This window comes from Bos indicus x Bos taurus, chromosome 3 (genome assembly GCF_003369695.1).
Source record: "Bos indicus x Bos taurus breed Angus x Brahman F1 hybrid chromosome 3, Bos_hybrid_MaternalHap_v2.0, whole genome shotgun sequence".
Lineage (NCBI taxonomy): Eukaryota > Metazoa > Chordata > Mammalia > Artiodactyla > Bovidae > Bos > Bos indicus x Bos taurus.
Window position 1 is genome coordinate 103,623,715 of NC_040078.1, and position 14,644 is coordinate 103,638,358.

Here is a 14,644-nt window from a genome sequence, read left to right on the forward strand (position 1 = left end):
CCTCTGTCACCACCCCCTTCTCCTCCTGCCTTCAGTCTTTCCCAGAATCAGGGTCTTTTCAGTGAGTCAGTTCTTCACATCAGGTGGCCAAAGGATTGGAGCTTCAGTATCAGTTCTTCCAATGAATATTCAGGGTTGATTTCCTTTAGGATTGACTGGTTTGATCTCCTTGCTGTCCAAGGGACTCTCAGGAGTCTTCCCCAGCACCACAGTTTAAAACATCAGTTCTTCAGTGCTCAGCCTTCTTCATGGTCCAACTCTCACACCCATACATGACTACTGGAAAAGCTATAGCTTTGACTAGATGGACCTTTGTTGGCAAAGCATTGTCTCTGCTTTTTAATACACTGCCTAGGTTTGTCATAGCTTTTCTCTCAAGGAGAAAGCATCTTTTTAATTTCGTGGCTGCAGTTACTGTCCACAGTGATTTTGGAGCCCAAGGAAATAAAGTCTGTCATTGTTTCCACTTTTCCCCCATCTATTTGCCCTGAGTTAGTTGTGGGACACAGAAATGAGGCTGGTGGTAGGGCCAGCAGATCTCTTAGTCCTTGGGAAGGAGGCAAAGGAACGATGAGCCAAGTGCTGTGAAAGGAAATATGCAAAGAACATGAAGGATCCCAGATCAGAGCACCCGACCCTGCCGGAGTGGGCGAGACACTGAGGTGGCCACCCTGCTGGGTCACACTGGGGTGGCCACGCTGCTGGCGGCACTGCTTTCTAGCTGTGCCGCCTAGGGCAAGTCCTCTCCATTTTAAGCCTGGGATTCCACGGGAAAGTCAGACTCCAAGCTGGGGGGAGTTTGGCCAGCACCACCACCTGAGCCGCCAGCGTTTCAGATGGTGGCTGCAGAGAATGTGCTGGACGGCAACCAACTGAGTCAGACCCTCTTAACTGGCAGGGGGAAAGGACCGGGGGAGGTGCTCCTGTGTTCCACTGGGAGGGAGGCAGAAATGTCATCTCCACACCCATCAGTCAGTGGTCACCACAGATCTACCTACTAAGCACCCGCCCCGCCAGGCACTGCCAGGCAGGAAGGGGCAGTGGGTCTTCAGCCACACAGGGTGAGAAGGCAGCCAACCTGCACCCAGGGTGAGAGGGCACGAGGGGGAGATCGCCCTGGAGGGGGCAGAGCCCTCATTAGCCACAATTCTTCAGGCGTATTATGTTTTCCAGAAGCACTTCTCACCCATATTGATCCTTCTAAACTCCCTCATGACCCAGACAGATGAATGCTATTGTCTCTATTCTTCAGGTTGAGGACCAGAACCAGAGAAGCAAAGGGACTTGCCTAGCATCACACAGCTTTTCAGTGGCAGAGATAAAGCTAGGATCCCTAAGTTTCTTGTAATTTAAGTGAAAGCACTTTTTAAACAGTGAAGTGTGATACCCCAGGGAAGTTTCTAGTTAGCTCTTAATGGAGGCTGGGGTGGGTTCCTGAGCCTTGTTGCTTTCCCCACATGCCTGGGAGTTGCTGGACTGCAGGGGGCCATGGGAATTGCAGAAGCCCTGGGTGGAGAAGCTGCGCCTGGTTAGGGAACTCAACTCCAGAAGCAGGATCTGGATTCCAAAGGGCTTTGGGACATGGGTGAGGGAAGGCCTTTGGGGTAGGAGAGAATGTTTTGGTAGAACAGACTCAAGACCACAAGTAACAGAAGGGATAAGAGTTTCCAAGGGAGATGTGAGCATCATTGTGGATCATAAAGTGGGTCTGGTCCAGTGTGGGGAGGGCTTGGGGTGGGGGGCCTAGCCAGGAGGAGCGAGCAGTTCCTGAGTGCAGCTGGGTGACCCTAAGCATCTCGCTTCCTGTCTCTGATTCTCAGCTTTTCATTTGTCAGTGGAGGGCCTTGTAGTCCCTGATCTCCCGGACTGTGTGGCCTTGAGGATCCTAAGGCTCAGAGACCTGACTCAGGTGCTACTCGGGATCAGAATGACTCCTGGATCCTCCTTACAGAGGAAGCCCTGCATCAGGCTGGAAGAGGGCTTCCCTGGTGGCTCAGCCATGAAGAATCCACCTGCCTTGCAGCAGACACAGTAGACACAGGTTCCATCCCTGGGTGTGGAAGATTCCCCAGGGGAGGAAATGTCAACCCACTCCAGTATTCTTGCCTAGAAAATCCCATGGACAGAGAAGCTTGGAGGACTACAATCCATAGGGTCACAAAGAGCTGGACATGGCTTAGCAACCTAACAACAAAGGCTGGGAGAAGCCAAGCCCAGCCGGGAGAGGGCAGTCAGTCCTTCAGGAATGAATAACTGCTGAGTGGCAGCCCCATGCAGGCAGTCCGCACTCTCTCAAACACTGGGCAGCTCTCTGGGTGATTCCATGAAGCTAATTAGATTTCATGAATCTAATTCCATGATTTAGAGGTGAGGACACAGGCTCCACAGCCAGCCAGCCAGCTCAGGCCCGTTCCTCCTGGTGCTGCAAGAAAGGTAGGGTGTGGACTAGACAGATCTGATAGGAAAGCACCCTGACCCCGGCTTCCTAGCTTGGGGTAGGTCACCTCTCTCAGTCTCGGTTCCTTATCCGTGAAGGGGCGCCCATCGTGTGAGGGGTTGTCTACGAATAGAGGGATAAGGCCTAGAAACCCTTGCCCGGAGTTTCCACTCTGGGCGCCAGGAGTCCCCTGCTCCTCTACATCCTTCTCTCGCTGCCTGTGGTGGAGGGATCGGAATTAGGGACTGACTGTACCATGGCTCTAGGCCCGGCTAGCTTTGGGGGACTCACAGGCGGCCCCAGGACAGCCAGATCCACGTGGCTCGGGACTTTCCAGATCTGAGGACCGCGGTGGGAGATGAGGGGGTGGGGGGAACAGTATAGGGAACCACAGGCCCAGCAGCTCCCACCGCCCCCTTGAGGGCAGGCCCCTCCCCCAGCTGGCAGGCGCGGGGCCGCGGGCCATAACAGGGCCCACGCCCCGGCGGGCTCACAGGGCAGCATTGTCTGCAGAGCCTGGCACCCTCTCGTTTGCATAGCCACGTGAAGAATGCGAGGGAGCGGGCGGGGCTGCCCCTGCGGAGGGGTTCTGGGTGGAGGGTGCCTGGAGCCCAGGGTCGGCGGCAGGACCCTGCCTTCCCCCAGCGCAGCATGGGGAAAGGCGAGGCGAGTGGGACGCTTGGGTAGGAGCGGGTGCGGGGGCGAGGGTGGGGGCTGGCGGGAGCAGGAACAGGATTGTGACATTCCCCGGCACCCACGCCTGGGGAGCCGAACTGAACGTGAGGGGATTGCTAATGAGGTCGACGAGAGTTAAACATTCCCTTGCTCCAGAGGGCTGAGCTGGGACTGGAGAAAGGAGGGGAGGGGGCCTCTCAGAGGGGGCAACCTGAACCCCAGGAATGTGCAGAGGCCACTGCTCCCCACCAGGCTGTTCTGGAGCTAGGGGCCAGGGCCTGGTGCCTCAGGCCCCAGCAGGAGTGTTAAGCCAGCCAGCAAAGGGATTAGCAGCCTGAGCAGTCTGCCCTCCTTCAGGCTGATGCCAAAGGTTGGTGATATCTCCCACCTCCCTGCCAGGCTCCTGGCTGGCTGGCAGCCAGCTCTGTCCCAGCCTTCATGAGGTCTCTCTTCTGCCCCCAACCTCAGATCTCAAACAGACCCCCTGTTTGAGTGAGTCTGGCCCTCCCCTCTTTTGATACACATGGTCCCAGGGACCCAGGACCTCTCTCCCCAACATCCCCTCCCCAGCCCAGTCTCTCCATAGCTGACCTCAGAACCTGCTCCAAAAAGTTCTCCTTGATGTCTAACCCTAGTCTTACCGCCTGTAAATTGGAATTCCATTCTCTTTCCATCCTACAGGCAAGGGACAGAAAACCCCAAGGGTCAGATCAACTGTGTGATGGCAACATCCATCATCTCAGGGCTGATGCTTGGGGTAGGAATGAGAAATTTAGGGCACTTGTATCAGCTTCTAAAGGGGTTCCCCTAGGGAAAAGGCCCTGAGAGCCAGCCTGGGTCACTCCTCCCAGCCCCTCCTTTCTCTATCCCTGGGGAGGGGAACCCACCTTGGCCACGCCCCACCCCACCCCCCACCCCAGGGGGCTGGGCAGGAGGAGCTTTGCTGGGGACCTTGCCCTGGCTTAGGCGGCTACTGTGGGCGGGCCCCTGGCCTTTCCAGCTTGGGCCTCCCCCTGCATTCTAGAGCCTGGATCTGCTGCCTTTGCTGCTGCCACTGCAGGGCTGCCGCCTCTCCTCTTCAGCCTCTGACCACTTGCTTCACCCACCCTCCCACCCTGCTGCTCCTGTCACCTGGCCATGATCTCGGCCCCCCCAGGGATCCTGGCCCAGCCCTGAGCCCTGGAACCCCCAGTCCCCTCCCTTGGCCATGGCCAACTCCGGCCTTCAGCTCCTGGGCTACTTCCTGGCTATGGGTGGCTGGGTGGGCATCATCGCCAGCACAGCCCTGCCGCAGTGGAAGCAGTCCTCCTACGCGGGAGACGCTATCATCACCGCCGTGGGCCTCTATGAAGGGCTCTGGATGTCCTGCGCCTCCCAGAGCACCGGTCAGGTGCAGTGCAAGCTTTATGACTCGCTGCTCGCCCTGGAAGGTAGGCCTCATGCCCTCTGGGATGGGGAGGTGGGAAGTGGGGGTGGGGGGCCCGGAGCAGGCTTTCCCACAGTCTGCCATCTGCCCTGGGCTGCACTCGCCAGCCCCTGAGCCCGTGCACTCGTGAAGAGCCAGGTCAGCCTGTCCCCTGTCCGGGAACAGGGGTTCTAGGTTCTAGCAACTGTGGGTCCACATGCCGGCTCTGCCACTGCAGCCTTGAAGGAGTCCCTGACCCTCTATGTCCTCATCTGGAAAGGGGAGGACTAGGACTCTGGCAGGACTCTGGGAGGGTCGGAGGAGATGACTGCCGGCACTCAGAGGGGCTCGGTCAAGACCCCTCCCTCTGTTTCTCCCCACACTCTGTGCAGACACACGTGTGCACATATCTACTTGTCAGTCCTGCCACGTAGACAAGTGTGCGGGCACTCGGGTGCACCTACACACACACACACCGATTCAAGGGACATGAACTTGAGAAACTCCCGGAGATGGTGAGGGACAGGGAAGCCTGCATGCTGCAGTCCATGGGGTCTCAGAGTCAGACATGACTAACACACACACAAGCGTGTGCATGTACACGCACGTCCACACACAGGCACCTGAGTAGGCAGGCAGTTCTCCTCCTCCTGAGGTGTGCGACTGAGTCTGACAAGTTGGCTCATAAACAGATACCACTATATAGCTCTACCCTGGCTGGGAGCCCACCCACCGCCCTCTGCCCAGGGCCCCACAGGCCTGAGCCAGGCTACTGTCACATGGCCCCCGCCACTGCAGACCAGACAGGTCATCTGGCCTCCATCAGGGACCCAGATCCCCTGAGCTGCCCCTGGGCCCGGGACTGACCCCAGCAGCAGGCATCCAGCTACCATGGGTGACTCAAGGGGCAGAGGGAAAGGTGACCAGAGTCAGATCCCTCAGCTCCTCCTTCTGCCGGATCTGAAAGGCCCCAGGAGAAGCTGCCTCCCAACCCCACTGCCTGCGAGGGCTGTGCCAGGCCCCAAGGGGTCGCCTGGTCAGAAAGCAGCAGATGGGAGAACTCATGCCCCCCATCACCACACACTATCCCAAGGACCCCGCAAGCGAGAGTGAGTGGTGGAGTTCACTGGTGTGGCTCAGCTCCACACCCTGCTCTCACACCCTCCCCATCCCCTCAAACCTACGCAAGTAGCACCTCCAACTTCAGCTCCAGGCACCCCCATCTTGGGCTCCTCCCACCCGCCTACTTCTCCCACCCCCGGCTCAGTCCCTCCCGCTCCACCCAGGTCACATCCAGTCAGCACGAGCCCTGATGGTGGTGGCTGTGCTCCTGGGCTTCGTGGCCATGGTCCTCAGTGTCGTCGGCATGAAGTGCACCCGGGTCGGAGACAGCAACCCCATCGCCAAGGGCCGTGTCGCCATCGCTGGGGGTGCCCTCTTCCTCCTGGCGGGTAAGTGCCCAGCTCCTCCCCCACCATCTTGACCGTAGCAAGTAGCCCCATGCTGGCTGGCCATCTGGGGGCCGGAGCAGAGCTGAGACCTCCCTCCCCTGTCCTTAGGCCTCTGCACTTTGACGGCCGTCTCATGGTATGCCACCCTGGTGACCCAGGAGTTCTTCAACCCCAGCACACCTGTCAACGCCAGGTGAGTGCCAGGACATGGCTTGAGCCATGGCTGGGCCTCTCGCTCCACCTTCTCTGAGGCCACTGGCCTTCGTCCAGCAGGGTGCCCGGAGGGGAAACAAGGGACAGGCCCCAGGAGCTGTCTCTGAGAAGTTCTTTGGTGTGGGGAGCAGACAGCATGTGGCTGGGCCCTCCAACGGGGCGGGAGGCCTATGGAAGCCACCCCAAGGGGTAATGCCCTGGCTCTTGATTTAAATCCCAGCTCCACACAGGCTGTCTGTCTGACTGGCAAGTTCCTTAATCTTTCCGTGTCTGATTTCCTGCCCTGGAACATGCAACTAGGACCAGGGACACAGCTTAGTGTGGTTGTGAGGGTTCTGTGAGATGGTGCAGGTAAGGGACCTAGCACAGTGCCTGGGTTCTTATTTCTGTAGGAGGCACAATGACTTTGAGCCAAAGAGATGAGGTTGGAAAAGTCTTAAGGGAAGATGGCAGAGGCCCTTGCAGCCATAGGAAGCTTTCTTTTCCCCCTCCAGGGGTGGAAGGCAGGACAATCCCTCTGGCTGTGGTGTGAGAATGATGGGGAGTGGGCAAGGCCAGTAAGGTTCTGTTGTAGAGGTCTGGAGCAGAGGGCTTAGGGCTGAGGGGCAGAGATACTTAGAGGCTAAAATGGTCAGGACTTGTAAGGTCAAGGTGTGGGGGCCAAATAAGGGGCTCTGTGAAGGGACTGGCCCCTCCCCTTACCTCTCAGCTCTGCCAGGAGCAGAGAATGGGACAGTCTCAACCCCAGATATCCCAACAGACCTTGAGGCCTGGGGTGGAGGATGAGGAGAGATGGCTGGGTCATTGCAGTCTGGAGGGCTCCCTGGAGGAGGCAGCAATATGGAGAGGGGAGGAAAAGGAGACTTCAGGATGAGGTTCAATCCCCGAGGCTGGCAGCTGTAACCACAAAAACCTGCGAAGCAAGAGGTAGAGCAGCTCAGAGACGCCAGGCTGACACTCAGCCTGTTCCTTCAGCATTCCTCAAGGTTGCCCGAATCGCAGGCCCTGTGCTGGGCCCTGGGGACATAGATGAATCCGGTGCTGTCTGCCCTTAAGGTGCTCCCCAGGGAGCCAGACAAGCAAGGAACTGATCAGCCACCATGTGAGAGTCAGTGCCAGGTGGCGAGCAAAGCGGTCAGGGAAAGCTGCTGGAGGAGGTGGTATCTACACTGGGTCCGGGAGGCAGAGGGGACGCAGGTAGGGGACACTCCAGCAGGGGGCGCCTCGGAACCAAAGGTGGCTGCAGAGGGGACGCCGGGCTGTCCCACCTAGTCTAGGGGTGGAGAGGCTGGAGTGCCAGATGGAAAAGGCGGAGGAGTCTGGCCTTCCCCAGAGGGCAGTGAGAGCCCAGTGGCGAGTTCCGTGGGCCAGACCATGACCAAGAGAGGTGGCTGGACTGCCCCGTTCCTCCCCTCCCTGACCCCCGCTCCCCCTCCCCCCCACCCCCCTCCCCAGCCACACACACCCCACCTTGCACTGGCCAGAGGAGGAAAGAGGCCCGAGGTTGCACGGAGCAGACCAGCCTGGGCCTGGGTCACTCTGGGTCTGTGGTGTTGATGTGCTGCGACAGGGGCTGAAGAAAGGATGTGCGTTCATCCCAACTTCCTCAGATGTGGGTTCACCCCAGCTTCCCCAGAGAGCCCAAGGAGGCTTGTGAGGCCCCAGCCTCCGCTCCCCACGCCCTGCCCACCCTCCGCTCTGCCAGGCAGAGGCTGGGAGGCCCCCGGGGGAGGTCGGGGCGGGGCGGGGGTAGGCACAGTCACACCTGATGGTGTCCTCCACCCCTCGCAGGTACGAGTTCGGCCCAGCCCTGTTTGTGGGCTGGGCGGCCGCCGGCCTGGCCCTGCTGGGCGGCTCCTTCCTCTGCTGCACGTGTCCGGAGCCGGAACGAGCCAACAACAGCCCGCAGCCCTACCGGCCAGGCCCCTCCACGGCTGCCCGAGAGTACGTCTGAGCCTGCCCAGCACCCGCCGGCCTGTGCAGCACCCCGGGTGGGGCCAGGAGGGCTCGGGGGGTCCCCCAGGTCGGTTAGGGCTCTGAGCAGCTTGTCCCCAACCTAGGCACCCAGTCTGCGTTCTGAGACTTAGACCCAGACATTCAGAGAGAGGCAGGAGGCAGGCCTCAGCCCTCCTGTGCTGCTGGGGCCAGGGCCAGGGCCAGGTACAAGCAGGGACCTGTCCACACCCCAGCCAGCTGCAGTTCCTTTCATGGCCACTTATTTACTCATCCGCTGGTTGAGTGAGTGACTACTCTGTGCTGGGCCTGGAGGACGCAGCAATAAAGACGCCCTGGAGGTGGCCAGAGCCCATTGTCCCCCTGGCCCACGGGGCTTCTCACAACCCCAGGAAGGAAGTAACGTCAGGATGACACTTGTCCCCGATTACACACACAAGGAAGTGGGTTCAGAGAGACCAGGAGGCGTGGCCCTGCTGCCTCTGAATTCAGGTCTTCCAGTATGCCTGGAGCTGTGTGGACACTCACACAGATGGCTGAGCGAGGCCATGTCACCCCTGCCCCAGAAATGGGCTCCCGCTGCAGGGCTGCTGTGAATTGCACTTGCCAGTCCCTGGGTCTGGGCCTGAACCCCACAGCCCCTGCCCCAGCCCCGCTGCCCTCTGCTCACCCCACTAACTAGCTCTCCTCTCTTTTGACTTTCAGACCAGTTGTTAAATTGTCCGCCTCCACCAAGGGCCCCCTGGGTGTGTAAAGTCCAGGTCCCCAGCCTGGCTCTGCCCCGCCTTGCCACACCTAGACTATGGGCTTGATATTTTTTTTGGAAAGAAAAGTGAACATCCAGCTCCGAGTGTGGTGTCATTTGATCCGTCTCTGGTACGGCAGAGCTGGACCCTGGGCTCCTTGGGCACAAAGACGGGGAGACAGGTCCAGTAAGCGTTACACAGCACATGCGAGCTGAGCAGGATCCTCCCTGACCGTCCTTAGGTTGGCACCAGCACCTCCTTGGTCAGAGACGCAGCCCTGCTGCTCTGGCTGTCCTGGAGCCCTCCTGGGAAAGGGGGTGATCCCAGGGAGGCCCTCTCACTTGGAGCTGAGGGTCAGAGCTGGGTGAGAGCCCACTGAGAGCCCTCCAGGAGCTGGCTGCCTGGAGAAGTGCCTGAGGGAAGGACGGTAGGGCCTTGCAGGAGTGGCGGAAACTCTGCTCCCAGCCCAGTGCTGCCACCTCTCCCACACCCACACCCCTCTTCCTCTCCAGTCTGCTGAGACCCCACTGTTTCTGCCCTGGAACCAGAGTAGGGAGGGGCAGCCTGAGGCTGCTTGAGGCAGTGGCTGGAGCTGTGGCCTCACACAGGGCTGTGGGCAGAGCTGGAAGGGCTTTGGGTCTTGGAAGTACAGTTATCACCTCCTTAGTATAGAAGCAAGTGTGTGCACGGCTTAGTCGCTCAGTCGTGTCCCACTCTTTGGTACCCCTTGGACTGTAGGCCGCCAGGCTCCTCTGTCATAGGATTTTTCAGGCAGGAACACTGGAGTGGGTTGCCATTTCCTTTTCCAATAGACGCAAGAGACGTCCTCAAAGGAATGTAGGGAAAATGAGCCCTTGCCCTCATGCTCAGGTGTTGCCCACCCTAGACGTCCTCCCGGGACCCTGGGTCTCTCTCTGGCCTCTGCCCTCTGTCTCTCCCAACCAGAAGGAGCTGACCACAGCTCTCAGAAAGAACTGTCTCTTGCCTTCTCCTGCCCTCCTTAGCCAGTTCTCTTCTGGCTTTCTCCACCACCCATCCAGTGACATCTCCTACCCAGTCAAGATCCCAAGGACACAGCTCAACCGTCTCCCCCTGACATGCCCCTGAGAGGTGAAGTCAGACGAGATGACCATCCGGCTCCCGCAGAAGGGAGGGGAGAAGCAGACGGCAGAGCTGCTGTGGGATTGTCCACGGGCGGCCAGGCGTGGCAGCAGCTGCGCCTACAGGGGTGCGCCTGAGGGCTAGAAGGGGTGGGTGGCTGCGCCTAAATGGGTTCACTAGAGCCCTGCCTCTCAAACGAGGTGAGAGGTGAACGAGAGCTATGGCAGAGTCCCTCTGGGTGCCTGACACTGTAACGTAGGGGTTCTTGGCTCTGCTCGCACATTCAAGTCACCTGGGGAGCTGATGTCCAGCCCTCCCCGCCGCCTCTAGGCATCCCAACTTAATGGACTTGAGGTGGCCATGTGGCGGACCTGGGCACCAAAGGTCAGCACACTGAGGGCACTTCTGTGAGGCCTCAGAGCTTCTGTGAAGCTCGGGGCTGTGACAGCCACATTTCTTGCCCCTCTGAGGCAGTCTCGAAAGGCAGGTAAAACAAGAGGCGAGAAAGACGAAAGGAAGCCCCTCTCCCTCTGCCTTTCCTGAGACCAGGAAGCCCCTCTCCCTCTGCCTTTCCTGAGACCAGGCCGTTCCGTGAGAACACCACACCCTCCCAGTGAATAAATAAAACCCTTTCCACTGAAACGGTTTTGAGTGTGACTTCTGTCACACACAGCCATGTGTTATCTCTTGTGGTTCAGGGGCCACCAGAGGCTTGGGACTTGGTAGGAAAATGTTGGGATAGAGTGTGCTGGCTGCTTCAGGGATGGGCTGTGAGGGAGACAAGCACCAGGCCAGCCGGTGGCCCTACAGCCGGGCAGGAGCAAAATTCAGTGTGATCCTTTGTAAAGGGAAGTCTTTTGTGCCCAGAGCCAAAGACTGGACAGGTGGAGAGTCAGACGACCGCTCACAACCCAGTGGGTCCTGGCAATGGGTGGATGTCTGGGAAGAGTTCGGAGTTTGCAGCTAGAAGAGCGTGGGAAGCCTGATCCCCCCAGGCCTCTTCTCTTTCAAATGTTTACATCACAGTCACCTTCACATCACAGTCTGCCAACCTGTGACAGGGTCCACTGTCCAGGCCTCCTGTTTCCTACCCCAGCCACAAGGCTAGAGGACTGAGAGGAGACCCAGGTAGGTTTCTGTTATTATTTTACTAGCGGAGTTCTTTCAAGGATGAAATTAAGTGTTAGTTGCTCAGTTGTGTCTGACTCTTTGCAACCCCATGGACTGAAGCCCTCCAGGTTCTTCCGTCCATAGAATTCTCCAGCCAAGAATTACTGGAGTGGGTTGCCATTCCCTTTTCCAGGGGATCTTCCTGACTCAGGGATCAAACCCAGGTCTCCTGCATTGCAGGCAGATTCTTGATCGTCTGAGCCATCAGAGAAGCTAAGAATGAAATTGGCAGGCCATAAAAGATGGTTTGGGGAGGGATATATCTGTGCCCTCAGCCTCGAAGGAAATCCTGAGTACCATGGTAACAGATGTTCAGCTAAGGGGTGTGAACCAGGTGCTGGAGTATCTGACCAGACCTCATCTATTGCCTGCATCTGAGAGTATAGATAGGAACTGAGTATTAGATGATGTCAAGGAATTATGGTTAACTTTGTGTTATATATTATTCATTTTATGTGATAATGACACTGGTTATCATTTTTAAGCCTTGTCTGTCAGAAGTGCACATTGAAACAATGTAATGGTTGGGTTTTCTTTAAAAAACTCTAGGAATAGAAAAGTCAGAGGCAGGGGATTATAAAATAAGACTGGTAAATGCCAGTGGTACTTAGGGGTTCACTCTGTTCTTCTCTGTGCATTTGAAAATGAAAAAAAAATCAAAAGGTTAAAAATACATCTGAGTTTTGCTGGTTTGTAATTTTTATACTTTCCATTGGAATAAAGGTGATGAAGACTCTTGTCACTCAAAGCAGAGTCTTCCGGCCACAAGCATCACATCACCCAAAACCTTGTTAGAAGTGCAGAATTTCAGGCTCCACTCCAGACTAGGAGAAACAGACTCAGCATTTTCAGGAGATCTCTGGGTGATTCTGGAGCATTTCGGAAAGGCAAGTGTAGGCTAGTGAGAGCTGTGTGTGGCTTCTCCTTTTCTGGATGAGAATTTCAACTGAGCTACCATTGAATAACTGGATATAATGAAAGTGGTTCAATTTAAGATTTTGTCTAGAGTTGGGACGATTGTGGGGAGCACAACTAAACCTGATCCAGGCCAAACTGGACATAAGAATGGACAACACCCAGAGAAGTGCTTCCTGACCACCTCTCCTCAGAGAGCACACAAAACTAATACTTAGTTCAATTTATGAGAATATTGCAGGCAATTTTATTCTGGATACTATATATTCTTGTTTAAAAAAAGTAGAAATGTGGAGGAAACAATCACTTTGCGGAATAGCAGAAATTAACATTACATTGTAAATCAACCGAGAGTGAGTGAAAGTTGCTCAGTCGTGTCCGACTCTTTGAGACCCCATTGACTATACTGTCCTTGGAATTCTCCAGGCCACAATACAGGAGTGGGTATTATTAGTTCCTTCTCCAGGGTACTGTACATCAACTATAAATCAACTGTACTTCAGTAAAATTTTTTTAAAAAGAAAAAAATTATTAAGGAAAGGTTAATCAATTCTTGAGAGCATCAGAGGACTGACACAATGCTATGGAGTCAGAGAGTCAAACCTGAAGCCCTGCTGCTCCCTCTCCGTGTTGGTAGCCCATGTGGTTGCCACAGAGCTGAAGAGCCCTTGGTTGGAGGGTTTGGAGATTGGTTACATATAAAGGGATTGAACAAATAAGTAAATTTGTCATTGTTTACCCACTCCAGTATTCTTGCCTGGAGAATCCCGGGGACAGAGGAGCCTAGTGGGCTGCCATCTATGGGGTTGCACAGAGTCGGACACGACTGAAGTGACTTAGCAGCAGCAGCAGCAGCAGCAGCAGTCGCTCATTCATCTCTGACTTGTGACCCCACGGCCTGTAGCCCGCCAGGCTCCTCTGTCCGTGGGATTTCCCAGGCAAAAATACTGGAGTGGGTTGCCATTTCCTTCTCCAGGGGTTCTTCCTGACCCAGGGACCAAACCCTCATCCCCTGCACTGCAGGAGGATTCTTTACCACTGAATCACCTGGGAAGCCCCAATAAGTATATACACAGGAGGTAATTGGAGCCAGTCTTCTCACTGTGAGAGAATGGATTTACAGAGTTGGAAAGGGGGAAGACTAGAATAACTCTTGAGGTGTTGGATCAGAGTTGGAGGTATGCGGATGAACATACAACTTTTGATATATGTAGATAAATGTAGAAATAGGTACAGTTGTATACGTACATGTGTGTAATATACATACACAGAGCCTTCTGTAACCACGGACATGGAACTGGAAATATGGAGAGCCCACTGTACTACAGTATTTTATATAAAGGACTTGAGCATTCAGGGATTTTGGTATGATTGTGGTCGGCAGGGGAGGGGGTGGATGGGTGTGGTTCTGGAACCAATCTCCCATGAGAACTGAGGGCTGACTGTACATCCCCTAGACAGGCCAAGAAGCAATGACCCCCAAGGGCAAGCTCATGTCTTGATTTCTGAATACCACGCAGAACCCAAGGGCGATTCAAGGAAAGTACAAAATAAGCTTGGAGCATCTTGTTCCAGAAAGTAAGAATGTGCTCAAGGAACGATGGAGAAGTGTCTAAAGGATTCAGGAGTTGGATTAAAGGGTTCCCTCTGATTTTATCTGGAACAATTTGATCATCAAAATACATAGTGACAGTAATGGATTTTAACTCTGTGAATAAAAATAAGAATCCACTAGTTCCTAGAGATATGAATAATTAAGTGGGGGAAAAGCTTTACAGTAAAATGGCAGTACATGTAACTTATTAACTAAGAAGTACAAAACACTTAATTTTGCAATGATAAGCACAGTGGACATATCTTAATCAAGTGATGAGTTAATACCACCAGTAATGAAACAAGACAAATGTAGGTGACTCCCAAGATAGAAATGGAAGCTTTGAACTCACCTACGACGAAAACAGAATCTTTCACCTTCATTTTTGAAAGATGTTTTTGCTGAGTATAGAATTCTAGGTTGAGTCCTTCATCCTTTTTCAGCACTTTGTAGATCTTGTGCTAGTGTTTGCTAGTGTTTTCTAGCTTACATCGTTTTTAAATCAAAAGTCTGCTGTAGTTCATATTGTAGTTCCTCTGTTTCTCTCTGGCTGTTTGTCAGATTTTCTCAGTCCTTGGTTTTCTTAAATCTGACTCTGATGTGCCTAGATGTATTTTTTCCTTTGTGTTTATTTTGCTTCATGTTTTCTGAGCTTCCTGGATCTGTGATGTATTAACTTTCATTGACTTTGGGAAATTTGCAGCCATTATTTTTTCAAATGTTCCTTCTGCTACATTTTTCCTATCTTCAGCAGCTACTTCAGTCACATGCTGGATATTGTGTCACAGCTCTTCAGTGGTCTGTTTTCCCCATGTTTTGGTCTGTATAATTTCTGCGGACATATTTTTAAGATGAAGACGTTTTCCTCCACTGTGTCATCATTTGATGAGAACATCTAAGCAATTCTTCACTTCTGCTGATACCTGGTGCTTAGTTTGAGACCTGGAATCCAGAGTTTTTCTTAGTGTTACTGAGCCTTGGCAT

The 14,644-nt window shown here is 54.8% G+C and overlaps 1 protein-coding gene across 1 annotated transcript; it reads left to right on the plus strand.

Annotated features, from left to right (window-relative positions):
• The first annotated feature begins 2,996 nt into the window (after positions 1-2,996).
• CLDN19 (claudin 19) lies at positions 2,997-10,623 on the plus strand. Its single transcript, XM_027537596.1, has 6 exons — positions 2,997-3,120; positions 3,794-4,542; positions 5,804-5,968; positions 6,077-6,161; positions 7,973-8,125; positions 8,840-10,623. Exons 2-6 carry the CDS (start codon positions 4,320-4,322, stop codon positions 8,886-8,888), a joined length of 675 nt encoding a protein of 224 aa, XP_027393397.1. The 5' UTR covers positions 2,997-3,120; positions 3,794-4,319; the 3' UTR covers positions 8,889-10,623.
• Positions 10,624-14,644: the final 4,021 nt, after the last annotated feature.